At 45.4% G+C, this 15,145-nt stretch overlaps 1 protein-coding gene across 4 annotated transcripts in view; it reads right to left on the reverse strand.

Annotated features, from left to right (window-relative positions):
• ptprub (protein tyrosine phosphatase receptor type Ub) overlaps window positions 1-15,145 on the reverse strand; it is a 769,916-nt gene that overhangs the window by 140,618 nt on the left and 614,153 nt on the right. For all 4 annotated transcript variants that reach the window (XM_078567333.1, XM_078567337.1, XM_078567336.1 and 1 more), the window contains exon 10: window positions 14,399-14,600. In XM_078567333.1, coding sequence (XP_078423459.1) covers window positions 14,399-14,600 — 202 coding nt within the window. The remainder of the gene's footprint in view (window positions 1-14,398; window positions 14,601-15,145) is intronic.

Here is a 15,145-nt window from a genome sequence, read left to right on the forward strand (position 1 = left end):
AAAAGCATACCATTGCAGGAAGGAGGAGAGGAAGGAGCAGGTATGTCAGGTAGTAAGGAGAGTGGAGGATGAAGGTGACAGTGAGATGATGAAGAAGACAGTGAGATGTTGAAGGCAATTTTAACTTAACTGAACCGGTGTTGTATGCCCCTAACTTCACTAAAACCTTTAATGTGCAATCAATGCCAGTGACTTCAGGGTGGGTACAATCTTATTACAAGATGAAGGATCAGGCATAGAAAAGCCAGTGGGATACTTTTCTAAAGGTCAAATCAGCATCAAAAAAGATATTCTACCACAGAAAACGAAACCATGGGATTGTTACTGGCCTTTATAGAAAAGTTTATGACTCAAAATGCCAGACTGTTTTGATGGAGTTTGTTACTAGAGCCTTAAAACTTGAAGGCTGTCCACATTGCTGGAAATGATAATGTTAATTGCTGATGTGTTATCCAGAATATTATTTTTGTTAGTATAATATAGAAATCAAAAGATCAGAACCTATACAGAGATTCTGTATAAGGAGTGAGTGAGAATGGGTGAGTGCATGTTTAAAAATTTTATATATATGTTGTACCTTTTTTCCTGTATGTTTTGTAATGAAGCACATTTGAAAATGGCGATTCATTTCTTATGGCAGGAGGCATGTGAGGAACTCGTTTTTGGAGAATTTGAAGGACATTGAATTTTGGACATTCTTCCTCCTGAATTCGGGGCTTTGAAAATGCCATTCTTAAAGAAACCATGGGTCAAGATAGCTATCCAGTGGGAACACCTGAAGGGAAGAGATACTTTGTATATCTAAGTTAACAAAGAACTGCTGCTGCCAGGCTAAAGACTATTGCTAATTGGTTAAAAGCACCTGGCCTGAGAAAAGTATTCTTTGAACATCTTAGCATTTTTAAAACTCTCAGGCAGGGAGAGTATGGGTGTGTCTTAGAAGTAGATTGCAAGAAAAGATTCTCTCTTTCCCTCTCTCTGCCCCACCTTTGTGTTAAACTTTCCTCAGAAATGTCTCATCGGGATACATCATCTGTTTATTTTGAAAGTCGCAAAGTTGTGATAAGTAAGGGTCATCAAGCATGGTTTCACCAAAAAAATCCGTCTGAGAAAACTTCCACATTTATTGTGACCAGAATTCTGTTAAATCAACGGCGTCAAGGTCTCTTTGAATTTTCTCCTATTAATTGAAACGTTCCCATACCCCAGCCTCTGCAGAGGATTGTGTTTGCTTTGTCCTGTTTTGTGTTTGTGTGCGAGTGCATGGAGGCTTGAATATCTGTATTTTTAAAAAAGGGGGAATTGTTACACTTCTAAACTACAACTTGTAAGTTAATCAGTTTAAAAAGTTTGTTTAATAATAAATCAATTTTTTTGTGTTTACTGAAAGAAGCCTGGTTAGAGTCTTTTTATGGTGGGGATAACAGTATCAAAGGGTAACAATTGGCTAGTTTTGTCGGTAAATTAAACATTTAAACTATTGTTGTGACCTGTGGAGAAGTGGGGCTAGAATTAACTATGCACTCCTCCCATCACAGTCCATAACATACCATTGACCAGAAACTGCTCTGGGTCAGCCACATAAATACTGTGGCTCCAAAAGCAGGTCAGATTCTGAGAACTCTCCAGCGAGTAACACACCTCCTCACTCCCCAAAGCCTGTCCACCATCTACAAGGCACAAATTATGGCATACTCTCCACTTGCCTGGATGAGTGCAACTCCAACAACACTCAAGAGGCTCGACACCATCCAGGATAAAGCATGTCACTTGATTGGCACCCAATCCACATTCACTACCTCCACCACCTGTGCACAAATGGAACAGGATGTACCATATGCATGATGCACTTGCAGCAACTCACCAATGATCCTTCGACAGCACCTTCCAAGCCTGTGATCTCTATCACATAGAAGGGCTAGGGCAGCAGACAAATGGGAGCACTACTACTTTCCCCTCCAAGCCCCACATCATCCTGACTTGGAACTATATAACCATTCCTTCAATGTCACTGGGTCAAAAATCTGGAACTCCCTTCCTAATGGCATTGTGGGTGTACCTACATCACATGAACTGCAGCCGTTCAAGGAGAAGGCTCACCATCACCTTCTCATGGGCAATTAGGGATGGGCAACATGTTCTGGCCTAGCCAGTGACACCCACATCCCATTAAAGAATTTTTAAAAATTGCACGAGTGGGACAAAGTTGCAACATTTCCACATTGGATACAAACTAAACTCGGGACAGAGAATGAAGTCTTACCATTTCAAGTCTAAGTACCCAGTTACAGGTGTGATAAGAGTTAACTACTGTTGATTAACCTCTCTGGCACGGAAAATGAACTATTACCTGCGTGGGGTCTCATTCCTTTAGGTTTTAATTGCTTTTGGAGATTTTAAAACTGTAAAAAAAAATTTGTACACTTTTTCTTTCAGTCTCTTTATCCTGTCTCTTAATCCAAGCTTTTCCCCCTCTTTATTGCTCTTTCTATGCCTGATTTGACATTGGATTTAACCACTTGTTACGATTCCTGTTAGGGATCTCTAGCATTTGAAGAAGGAATCCCTAACACTCAGCAATTAACCAACAGACCTACACCACAAGGTTTCTTGTTCTTTTTTAACAAAAACGATCTTTATTGTAAATCACAAAGATTTAAACAAAGTAAGCATTATTAACTTAATGCTATACCTAATAAAGGCTTAAGTTATAAACTCAGTTCTATTTTTTATTTCACCTCAAGAGTTCCCTTATCATACGAAATCTTTCGAGATCCATTCACTTTTCCTGGGACCAACTCAAAGGCCCGAATTTTTCAGGTGGCGGGTGGGCTCAGCGGGAACGGTTGAGGAGCCAATCGCCACCCGCAATCAGCTCCGTGCCACCATTTTACATGGGTGGGCCAATTAGGACCCGCCCAGTGTAATATGAGAGTCATAGCGCAGCTCTATCTGTGCAGGCAAGGCGGGGGGATGAGGGAGAGTCGGGGTCAGCGCTCTTTCACGCATTCACGCAAAAGAGCGCTTCAATCTCCCTGAAGATTGAATAGATATTGAAATAATTAAATAAATGGTTTAAAAATTTATTTAAACATGAGATGGGATATGTTATATATTTAGGAAATTTAAAAAATTTAATTAATGAAAGCTTTTAAGAAACCTCATCCCGCTTGTGGATGAGGTTTCCTAAAAAACGCGAAGGCTGCTTGGCCTTTTCGCCTGTACGCTAACCTTAAGGTTGGACAGGCAGCATTAAACAATTACATCAATTACTTTCTTAATGGCCTCAATAGGCCGTTTACATATCGGTGGGCATGCAGCTGTCTCTGGCGCGTGCCCACCGAATGAAATATCGTGGGACTGCGTGATGACATCGGGATGCATGGCCGACGTCATCGCGCGTCATTTTATGTGTCGGTGTGTTGGGCCCGTCCCCTGCACGCCAACTGAAAAATCCTGCCCAATAGGTTTATTACTGCTCTCCAGAATTCAGTCTGATTTCTCTTCAGTGTTCCAGCTATTTGCCAAGTTGAATGATTTCATGGGAGTCCTTCCATTAGCTTTTGGCAAAGCAACCCTCCAATGTCCTTATTGACTTCATGACTCTGGATTCCACCACTCCACCATGAGTCTCCCTCTGACTCCTACGCAGGGGCTTAAAACATCAGAAAACACATGGGGCAGAATTTTGCCCTTGGTGGGCGTGCAGGCCCCACCGGCTCGGCGGCAGGCGGACAGCCGACCCCCACCACCGAAACGGGGCCTGCTGCCATTTTGAGTGGGCGGGCCAATTAAGGCCCACCCAGCGGCCTGCAGCCTGCCCGACAGGAAGCGCTACGCGCTTCCTGTGCAGGGCAGAGGAGGGATTCCCCATCTGTCAAAGTGTGCTCTTTCGCGCATGCGCACGAAAGAGCGCACATCTCCCTGAGACCAAGTGCTGTCTCAGGGAGATTACTGACAGGTAAAAAAACACCAAAAATAGAGAAATATTAAAATTATTAACATGTCCCCCCTCATGTGACAATGTCACACGAGATGGGACATGTTGATAAGAAACACATTAACTTTATGAAACTTTTTAAAAGCGGACATGGAACCTCATCCCACCAGTGGATGAGGTTTCATGTATTATCAGAAGCCCGCTGGGGCTCCTGGCCTGCCTGCCAGCCTTAAGGTTGGACGGGCAGGGTCTTTAACAATCTTAAGTACCCTGCCAATGGCCTTAATTGGCGAAATCAGCTGTCCGCCTGCCTTCCTGAAAATTTAAAGGGACCGGGATGACGTCGGGAGTTCCTCCCAATGTCATCCCACGTCATTTTCCCGTTGGCAAAAGGGCCCTGCCCCCAAATCACCGACGGGAAAATTCTGGCCATGGTTTCAAACTGCCAACTAAACTGATTGCTTCCTGAACTCTAACTGCAACAAAGTTAACTGTCTTTTATTGAGGATTACGGTAGATTTCTTCTTTTAGCTTTCAGCTAAACAAATCTTTCAGTTGTTTTTCCCCTTACCAGCTTTGTCTTATACTGAATACCAGATCCTACTCGCAGGCTGCATATGGATGACAGACTTAGCATTTACTCTACTTCAGGTGTAGGTCAGGCTTCATCTCTCGGCTTCCAAGGAGCTAAAGCTACATACGACTCAAAGCTGACACAGTCTTGTAACTGCTTTTCCAAACATTAACCTGTCTTGCCTGTTGGCTATGCTCTAACTGAGTTCAGACAGATAACGCAAAACAAAGAATCTCACTAAGCACCAGCCAACTCGCAATGTGACACACGTCGCCTGTTCTCAGGCCTTATGGCCCGGCATATCACCCACTGCATCATTACCACCATGCCAGGGGATCAACCCTGGTTCAATGAAGATTGTGGGAGGGCATGTCAGAAGCAACTCGAGGCATACCTAAAAATGACGTGTCAATCTGGTGAAGCTACAACTTAGGACTACTTGCATGCCAAATAATGTAAGCAGCATGTGACAGACAGAGCTATGTGATTCCACAACCAACGGATCAGATCTATTCTCAGCAGTCCCTCACATGACAAAGCGTGCCTGGGAGGAGATGGCGGAGGTGGTGAGCTCCCATGACATGGTGCGGCGCACCTGGATCCAGTGCCGTGAGTGCTTCAACAATTTGTTGCGCTCTGGAAGGGCGAGTACCATGTTGGCATTGGGCATTTAACCCAGCAGGTAGCCTTAGCCTTTGAGGCCCCCCCCAAGTCTTACTGTCGTGACTGCATTAAATCATGTTGGGCATTTCTCGTATGCTGGGTGGGCAAGCAGATAGTGACAATGCTTACATCAGCCTCAGTGGTTCATGAGGAGATGGGTTCTCCCCGCACCATGTATTGCTCAGTTGCACATGACTAGTCTGGGGGCAACCTGCAGGAGATGCAGCTAGGCGCATACTCAGAACTCCAACACATGTCCTATTCACGGTGATGAGGTTGTGGAAGGGGAGCCTCAAGGTCTCGTGGCCAAGAGCCATCTGCTGCCCTCGACGCCACATCTAGATGCGCCTCCTTGCCATGGGAGCTAAGACTGTGTGTTTCCTAAAGTGATGGACGCAGAATGTGTCCAAGGTGGCTATTGGGTGGATTGGGTGGGGGGGGGGGTTGGGAGCAGGTGTACTATATTTTTGTGATTGATCAGCAGTCACGTGGAGAGGAGGCACTGGATGCCTGATATGGGCCACTATGATTGGGGTGCGGCGTGCACGTGCAGAGTCCATGTGCGATTAATCGCAATGAATGGTCTTCTCTGTTTCTCAGGAGAAAAATGCTCACAATGCCTGTGAGCATTTGCGGACTGGAGGCGGCCAGGCCCAGCTGATGATTTTGAGCCGATTCGAGCAGGAGGCCCTGGAGCTTGAGAGGCACCATGCGCCCAGGTCCACAATCGGTGAGGCTGGGGTGGAGCAGCCAGGTATTTGAGGCCAACAGTGACATCCGCTCTGTCTTCCCACCATCCATAGCACTGATGATTGTTGGAATCGTTATTGCAGCAACATTGCTCATTCACAGACTGATAGAGTCAGAGGTGTGCGTCATAGACAAAGGTCCCTCGGCCCTTCGAAGATGCGCAGGTCAACCGCCTTCCAAAGTCGCCTTATCCCATTTGTGACCACTATCCCCATGGCCTTGTATGCCATGGCATCGCAACTGCACATCCAAATACTTATTACATGTCAGGAGGGTTTCTGCATCCGCAACCCTTTCAGGCCATAGTTCCTTCAGTTCCTCATCACATCACCTGTCAACCTCATGCCCCTTACCTTAAATCAATGCCACCAGGTTACTCATCCTTCCGCCAAGGGGAAAAGTTCCTTTCTGTTGACCCTATCATAATGTTATAAGGTTCAATAATGTCACCCCTCAATCTCCTCTGCTCCAGGGGAAATATCCCCAGCCTATGCTATGTCTCCTCATAACTCCAACTCTCCAGCCCAGCATGCATCCTGGTCAGCAACCTCTGCACTCTCTCCACTCCAATCACATCCCTCCCGTGAAGCGCATATCACAACTGCACGCAGAATTATAGCTGTGGCCTAGGCAGCATTTTCTGCACTTGCAACATGACCTCCCTGTTCCTATATTCTATTCCTCGGCTAATAAAGGCAAGTATGGCATTTCCCTTCTTAACCGCCTTATGTACCTGTCCTGCTACCTTAACGGGCCAGTCGACAAGCCCAACAAGGTCCCTCTGATCCTCCTTACTTTCTACGATCCTACCATTCCACATGTATTCTCGTACCTTGTTTATCCTGCCCAAGTGCATCACCTCACACTTATCCACATAACATTTGGCATTCCTTAGGCCATCTGACCAGCCCATCTGTATCCGCCTGTAATGTTTGGGTCTCCTCCTGACTATTTACCACCCCACCAATACTCGTCTCCATACGTTCTGGAAGGTTGAGCACATAATGAGCCTGGGGGAAAGGGATGAATTGTGTCATTGTGTGCACGCTAACTGATCCACTGTCCTTGTTATTTTCAGCATCATCAGAGCCTGTCCACCAGGAGCAATTCCAGGTGCCCCTTCTCATATCTGAGGGCCCTCAACTGTCACCTGCATTACACCATTTCTGCGAGGCAGGCACCAGCGCATATCGGTGGGAATTGCAACATCGGCTATTGTCCTGGGGCATAGTGGAGGGGGCACTTCACAATCGCTGGAGGAGCTGGCAGAGACAGAGCGTGCCAATGGCGCCAGCAGCCAGAGAACTGCAGGGGACCAGGCACATGCTGAGTCAGGGCATGATGATATGCCTCTGGAGTCGTCCGCAACGCAGCAGCTGCAGGAAATGCGGCCGGGTGTGCGGGAGCATCTGGGAGTGTTGCCTGAGACGATGCTTCGCTTGGTGTCCGTGGTGGAGGAGTCCACATGGAGCATCAGTGATGCAATGAGCCTCATGGCAGTGCGTCATGCTTCTTCCATGGAGAGAGTGGCGACTCTCGTGGAGAGGGGTTTCCAGGAGAACAAGTCGTCACAGCGCCAGTGGCCACAGCTGGTCATTGCCAATGTGGGAGACGGCGTGCGCTTCAAGATTCCCAGCTCGTTGCCCACCCATCGATGGTGAGTAGGGAGGACCAGGGCGACCTCATGTCGGCAGAGCAGCTGCCTGTCGTATCTGCGGGCTCCTCTCATGGCGTTCCGGATGAGGGCAACAGCTGCTCTGCCCCTCTCCCAGTGGCCACTTCATCGGGTGAGGCTGCGACGACTGGGGAGATGCCAGCTGTGGACCTGGCAGATCCCTCTCAGGCGGGGCCAGCACAGGCTCCACGAGCCAGAGGACGGCCGCCAAGGTCATCGAGGCCAACAGGACATCAGGGTCAGCAGGCTGTCTCAGAAGCCACTCTGAGCGATGGGGTGGCACCAAGACGTAGCACCCGTAAACCTAAGCATAAGGCACCTTAGGCACACCACGGTTCCTCATTGGTGCTTTTGTGTTGGCCCTAGATTAGGGAATTATTATTTGTTTATGGTTGAAAAACGTTCTGCTTTCATTTTGTGTGACCTTATGATGGAGAAAATTAAAACCAGATGTGTTACCATGGCTGAGGGTGGCTCCTTTGTTCTGCATTTGTATGTTTTACATACATGTCATGAGTGTTTGAGTGGACATTGAGGTTTATGTCCAAAGTCCTTAGTTGCAGCTGATGAAGTGGCAGATGTAGCACTGCACTTAAGTGCTGACAATGGAAGGCAGGTCCTCCTGATCCATTTGTGTGGAGCTAGCTGAAGGTTCGTTGGATTAAAGTGTCCCGGGTGTCCCTGCCTCCTTGGTGGAGTCCCAGGTCAGCGTTTAGCCCCTCATCATTCCCCTGTGCCTCCTCATCCTCAGAATCAGTGCTGGACTCATCGTGTGCAGCCGCATCCACTGCGTCAACATCTTCATCATCCACTGCGTCCCCCCTTTCCAGCACAAGATTGTGCAGAGTGCAGCATGCAACCACTATCACACAGACACAATCTGGGGGGTACTGGAGTGCACCCCCTGTGCGGTCCAAGCATCGGAAGCACATCTTGAGAAGACCGATGGCTCTTTCCACCACAGCCTTTGTGGAAATGTGGCTCCTATTTTAGCGCAGCTCAGTTTCTGTTCTTGGATGGCAGAGAGGTGTCATGAGCCACCTTCTGAGGGGATAGCCCTTGTCACCCAGCAGCCATCCATCAAGCTGAGCCGGAGCACTGAAGAGCCCCGGCACCTGGGAGTGTCTGAGGATGTAGGCGTCGTGGGAGCTGCCTGGGTACCTTGCACAGACTTGTAGAATCAGCATCCTGTGATCATACACTATCTGCACGTTCATCGAGTGGAAGCCCTTCCTGTTGACAAAGGCACCGGGCTCACCTGCTGGCACCTTGATGGCCACATGTGTGCAGTCTATTGCACCCTGGACGCGGGGGAAGCCAGCAAAGGCAGCGAAGCTTCTGGCTTGCCTGATCCCAGCGAAAGTGGATGAAGGTCAATGCACACCTGAACAGAGCATCTGTGACCTGCTTGACACAAGTGTGCACAGCTGATTGGGAAACACAGCAAAGGTCACCCACTGAGCCCTGGAAGGAGCCAGAGGCATAGAAGTTGAGGGCAACTATGACCTTCAAAGCCGCTGGCATGGGGTGTCTGCTCACACAATTAGGAGAGATCTCAGGGCCAATCATCTGACAGATATAGTTGACTGTCTCCCTTGACAGTTGGAGCCTCCTTCGGCACTGCACCTCAGTCATATTGAGGTAGCTTCTTCGCCAGCAGGATAGTGGCATCTTCTGCGGCCCTTCCACCTTGTACTGCCTCTTGGCCCTGCACCCCTTGTGCCTGCGCCTGTACTCCCAAAGGTGGCTCCCCTGGAGGCTGATTATGCACTCCTGGCCTCCTCCTTATTCTAGCCCTCCCTTCCTCCTCAGAAGAGCTGCCTCCAATGGACATGTCAGAACCCATACCCAGGCTAAAGGGAGGCCTCCAGAAAGCTGCAGGCCCGATAAAGATTACTGGCTACAGAGTGCTGACCTGAAAGCTCAAAGTACACAGAAAGCTGCTGGAATTCGTTCTGAACTGCTACAGATCGCACAGGCAAGTTTAAAAAACTTTCTGCAATAAGTACTCACAGACCAGATTGACAACCCCACTGAGCCCTCTTATCTCGCCAGCAGATGAGATTTATTAAAAAGTCTCTTACCCGCCTGCCCGTTGCCCCCGTGTGCCAAGCCGAAGATCACATGGGCACCTGAAAATCGGCGTCGATTCCCGATTTAAGGGCCTTAACTAGCCCGTTAATTAATGGCGGGTACGCGTCGAACTTCATCGCGCGCCCGCCCAGCAAAGTATTGCGATGGCGCATGGTGACGTCGGGACGCTCGCCCGACGTCACCGCGTATCATTTTATGCGCTGACATGCGGAGCCCGCCTCCCACACGTCAAGCAGAAAATTCTGCCCTCTGTTTATTTCAATCTGATTGGTTCGGGAGATACACAGTTTGTTGCCCTGTTCACTCAGATCCCCAGTTTCTCTCATTGTAATGTTATCAGTTCGCACTTTCAAAAACTTGCCATGCAAAAATGTAAAAACCAAACATGCATTGGCAGGTATAACTAATGGAAAATGCTGTTAGATGTTTTCTCACAGCAAATTCCGCCCTATTATACTTGGATTAAACTAGGCCCTGATAGCAATATGCTAGATGATACCACACAGCCAGCAAGAACCATCAAAAAGAATTTGGAATACTATACAAAAAAATTATTGTTTCTTTAATAAGAGGGAATAGTGCATTTATGTGATTTGGTCATCATGAAACCATATACTTTGAAAGTCACCTTCCGAGGGGTCACAAGCCCTAGAAGACAAACCCTGCAAGCTTCACCCACATAACTCTATGTACTATGTGAAATGAATCACCTGAAACATTTCATGAGGAGTAAGAGCAGAAAAATGGAGAAGGAAAATATTGTAACTATTCACCAATTAATATTTGCTTGTTGTATGCGATTTGTGGGCAGCAAATTAATCTCAGGGTGCAGCTGATGAATGTATTTGACTGTCTCTCATGGTTTAGGAAGTCATCTGTATTATTGTTTTCATACCCAACTAAATCTACTTCATGTTTTGCTTGGAAACCAAGACGAAATGCCCATAGTGCAGGATACCACCTAGATAGTAAGGAGTGACAAGAACCCAAGGCAAGTTAGGATTAGTGATTTGACAACACCAAGTTTCTGTTTTAACAGCTCAAATACTGAGAGATGAAAGACTGAAGGAGGTAAGGGGTTCCACAGTTTGGAGTACGAGGAAAGAGGAAGTGTCAATGCAACAATTCTTGATTTCAATAGATAAAAGTGCAGAAGAGAGGAAAAGATTTAAAATGCTGAATTTGGCTTGTAAAGAACAAGAGGAGAGCCCAGGAGAACTGACCAAAATAGCATTGTTTAACGAGGTAGAGAGGCTGCAACACGAGAGAAGTTGGAGGGTATAGGTGAGGTAGTGATTGCCTATCAGGTCCTTTAGACTTGGGGAGATTTTTTATCACATTGCAGCACTCCCTTTGACAGGCCCTTACCTATTCTGGTTTTTATTCAAGATTCCCACTGTAACCACAAATTCAGGTTAGTCTCACCTTTAAATTATCCAGCACTCTACCAATTGCAGAAGGCATTAATTGTTTGTATCATACAGTTATATTCCGCTGTTGCAAAAGATTCTCACAATCATATAAACACCAGCATGGACCTGTTGGGCTGAATGGCCTGTTTCTGATTTCTACATTCTATGTAATTCTATTTAAAATCGTTAATGATAGACAGAGATCTAGAGGACTTCAGGGATTATATCAGAATGTAATCTGACATGTGGGCATTGGGTTTTCTGTCTTGAGTGTGAGTTGCTGCAACATTCACACAGAAACCTTTTAATACAGTCTTCCCTCTACTTTCAAAGTGGCTGAGCGGGGAAAATAAATCTGCAGTTTCAAGTCAACTGTAAAATTATGGAACACTTGAGAAAATCTATTGCAGCAGTCGCTCGCATGTTGGCTACCCAATCATAAATATTTACTGCTGCTTTATACAAGATCTGTGGATCTGTTATGGCAGGCAGATGGCAAATGCCAAGCTGCCCAAATCCCAAAGGGAAACTTGAAGCAGCTGCCACAACTATTTGCAATTTGTACTTATTTCGAAATGCAGGCTTTGAATTCAGTAAAAAGGCCACCAAATCCTATAGGTTTTCTACAAAACTAAATTAAACCTTTATTAATAGAAGAAATGATTTTAAGCACATACATAGATCTACAAATTACTACTATGATAACTTCTAAATCCCCAATTAATCTAAACCTCAGTCATACCTCTGTTAAGGCAACAGTGAGACACGTGGATTTTAAAAGGCCCAGGCAAAGTAACACACAATACCCTGAACAGTCAAATTCAAAGTGAGTTTTTCTCAGCTTCAGTCCTTGTAGACAGCAGTTTGAGGCTTAGATGCTGGGAGCTTTTCACACTTGTGTTAGATCTTAGAATGTCTGCCCTTACATACAGCTTTTACACATATTTTCCCCTTTGAATGCAAATTCCCATTGTTTCACTATGTCTTTGGACTTTTACCTCTCTAATAATAAAAATCCATCAGAGTACCAATTTTAACAGTAATTTTTGGGAAAACACACTGTATTTTTCACACTCCTCTCTTTTGAATTCTGGTTTATTTAAAAATGCAAATGTTCTCCTTACACCTATGTTTACCTAACATTTCAAACCTAGCTTACCTTTTTTTTATTCTGGTCTAGCCAGTGGTGCCCACTAATTGTCCTTGTTTAAGAGTTTAACATTTAAGAGTCAACCACATTGCTATGGGTCTGGAGTCACATGTAGGCCAGACCAGGTAAGGGGAGCAGATATCCTTCCCTAAAGGACATTAACAACAATGGTTTCATGGTCATCATTAGACTTTTAACTCCAGATTTTTATTGATTTCAAATTCCACAATGGGCCATGGCAGGATTTGAACCCAGGACCCCAGAGCATTACCCTGGGTCTCTGGATTACTAGCCCAGTGACAATACCACTAAACCATCGCCTCTGTTACATCAAAGCCTCAGACCAGCTGCTTTTAATTCAATTAAGACACACACACACACCACTATTACTCTACTTTACAAAAAAGATTCCAATAATATTATGAAAATTATTATATCTTCCTGACTAGATCGATTATCACAGTGATAAAATTTGATTGGTTATTGACCAGTCATAAATTCCCTGAAAATATCCTGGTAATTTCAAATTGAATTTTGGCATGAGCACTGTTGCAGTGAAAGTGTCTGACTGACAACAATTCACTGCCAAGAACCATCTTTCGAAATACAGTTTTCTTCTCTTTCTTCCGGTTGAGGCGCTGCCTCATGGTGAGGTGTGTTCCTTTGGTGTCTCATTCAAAAGATCACTCTTTGAGAGTAACTCTCAACAGTGATTTGTAGAAAACTATGGCAGCATTGTGCACCATTTACAAGATGCACTGCAGCAACTCATCAAACGTCCTTCAACAGTAACCATACAGTACACCACAGTCAAGCCTGATTCTATCCACTACTGTGCCTTGCACAATTGCTTTGCTTCAGGAACTAATATATAATCTAACCGCACATAGTAATTCCCTTTGCTATAGTTGTCATTCTTGACTAAGTATGGAGTGCATTTATATTTTTATTTTTGTTCATTAACATCACAATCACACAAAGTCTCAAAAGGGTCAAGTGTCACATGATATTTATACACAATCAGCTAGAAAACCTAAGCTTACAAAATAGATGCCTTAATCACATGTTCAGTTCCACACATTTCCTACTGAACAGGCAAGTCATTTTTGATCAGGTTTATTGTTGAACCCACTACTTATTACTCAACCACCAAACAAAACACAATGCATTTTTATTATGCTGATGGCGTTATATGAAGAGAGGTGAGAGGAAGCTCATGCAGAGTACAGGCACTGGCATGGACCAGTTGGGCTGAATGCCTGTTTCTATGTCCTATATTCTATATAATTCAACTTAAAATCCTTAATGGCAGATAGATATCTAGGAGACTTCAGGAAATTTTCTGTGATTAGAATACATCTCAAATTATAGGAGATAGTGGGCCAGGAGATACAAGTGTTGCTTAAAATGTGCTGCATTTCTAACTATTCCCAGTTCTGATGAAGGGTCATCGACTTGAAACACTAACTCTGCTTCACTTTCCACAGATGCTGACTGACCTGATGAGCATTTACAGCATTTTCTGTTTCTACAGATTTAAAGTAATTTGCAAAAGAAGCAAAAGCAATATGAGAAGAAATTTCTTCACGCAACGAGTGGTCAAGGTCTGAAATGCACTGCCTGAGAATGTGGTGGAGGCAGGTTCAATTGAGGCATTCAAAAGGGAATTAGATTGTTATTTAATAAGGAACAATGTTCAGGGTTATGTGGAGAAAGTGGGAGGATGTCACTAAATAAACTACTCATTTGGAGAGCCAGTGTATACACGATGGGCCGAATGGCCTCCTTCTGTGCTGTAAAAGTTCTATGAAAGTCTGTGAAAGGTCATGTGTTATCACTTCCTCAAGCTTCTGAAATTTGCTTGATTGCCTTTGAAGCCAGAGTAAAATTCCCCAGCTTTTTCCTACCTTGGTCTAAGGTTATTTCTCTTTTTCTTTGCCTTTCACAGGAGATAACAGGATGATGGGAAGGGCTCAATAGCACAAAATGGATGGGGCCCATGCTCTTCTTTTTCACATGTTCAGAATGTCCTTGGCTGTTCTACTGCATGACTGGCTAACATTGTTTCGCACAACACATTCAAGGCTATTTCAAAGGAAATAGCAAGTGATTACTGTAGTCACTGCACCGGACCACTTACCTGTTATGTTTGTGGTGACCTCGCTAAGTACTGTCTGGCCAAATCCTTTGCTAGTGGATGCCCTGACCGAGAAGCGATAAGTGGTGCCCGGTTCCAAATTTGAAAACATGTGGTGGGTCTCATTCCGGGGTTTTGACAGAGTTTTCTGTAGGCCAGGCACAATCACTGCCGGATCGGAGGACTCGATGCATTGGTAGCTTATCTGATAGCACAGAAAATATTATTTGAACAACTGGACTCAGATTACATAGCGCTTCATCAGACAGTGCATCCTGTAGAACTCACAGCATCCCAAGTTAGTGAATCATAGAATGGTTACAGCGCAGAAGGACGCCATTTGGCACGTTGCTTCTGTACCAGCTCTCTGCAAGAGCAACTTAACTAGTCCCACTCTCCTGCCTTTTCCCCGTAACTCTGCGATTCTCTGCTCTATCCTTCTCTTATCCTTCTAGATGGTAGCGGTCTTTGGCTTGGAAGGTGCTGTCTAAGGAGCCTTGGTGAGTTCTTGCAGTGGATCTTGTAGATGGTACACACTGCTGCCACTGTGTTTCGGTGGTGGAGGAAGTAAATGTTTGTGAAAGGGGTGCTAAACACCTGGACTGCTTTAATAATAAAAATAAAAAACTGCGGATGCTGGAAATCCAAAACAAAAGCAGAAATACCTGGAAAAACTCAGCAGGTCTGGCAACATCGGCGGAGAAGAACAAAGTTGACGTTTCAAGTCCTCATGACCCTTCAACAGAACTG

The sequence above is a fragment of the Cetorhinus maximus genome, chromosome 21, assembly GCF_964194155.1.
Source record: "Cetorhinus maximus chromosome 21, sCetMax3.hap1.1, whole genome shotgun sequence".
Taxonomy (NCBI): domain Eukaryota; kingdom Metazoa; phylum Chordata; class Chondrichthyes; order Lamniformes; family Cetorhinidae; genus Cetorhinus; species Cetorhinus maximus.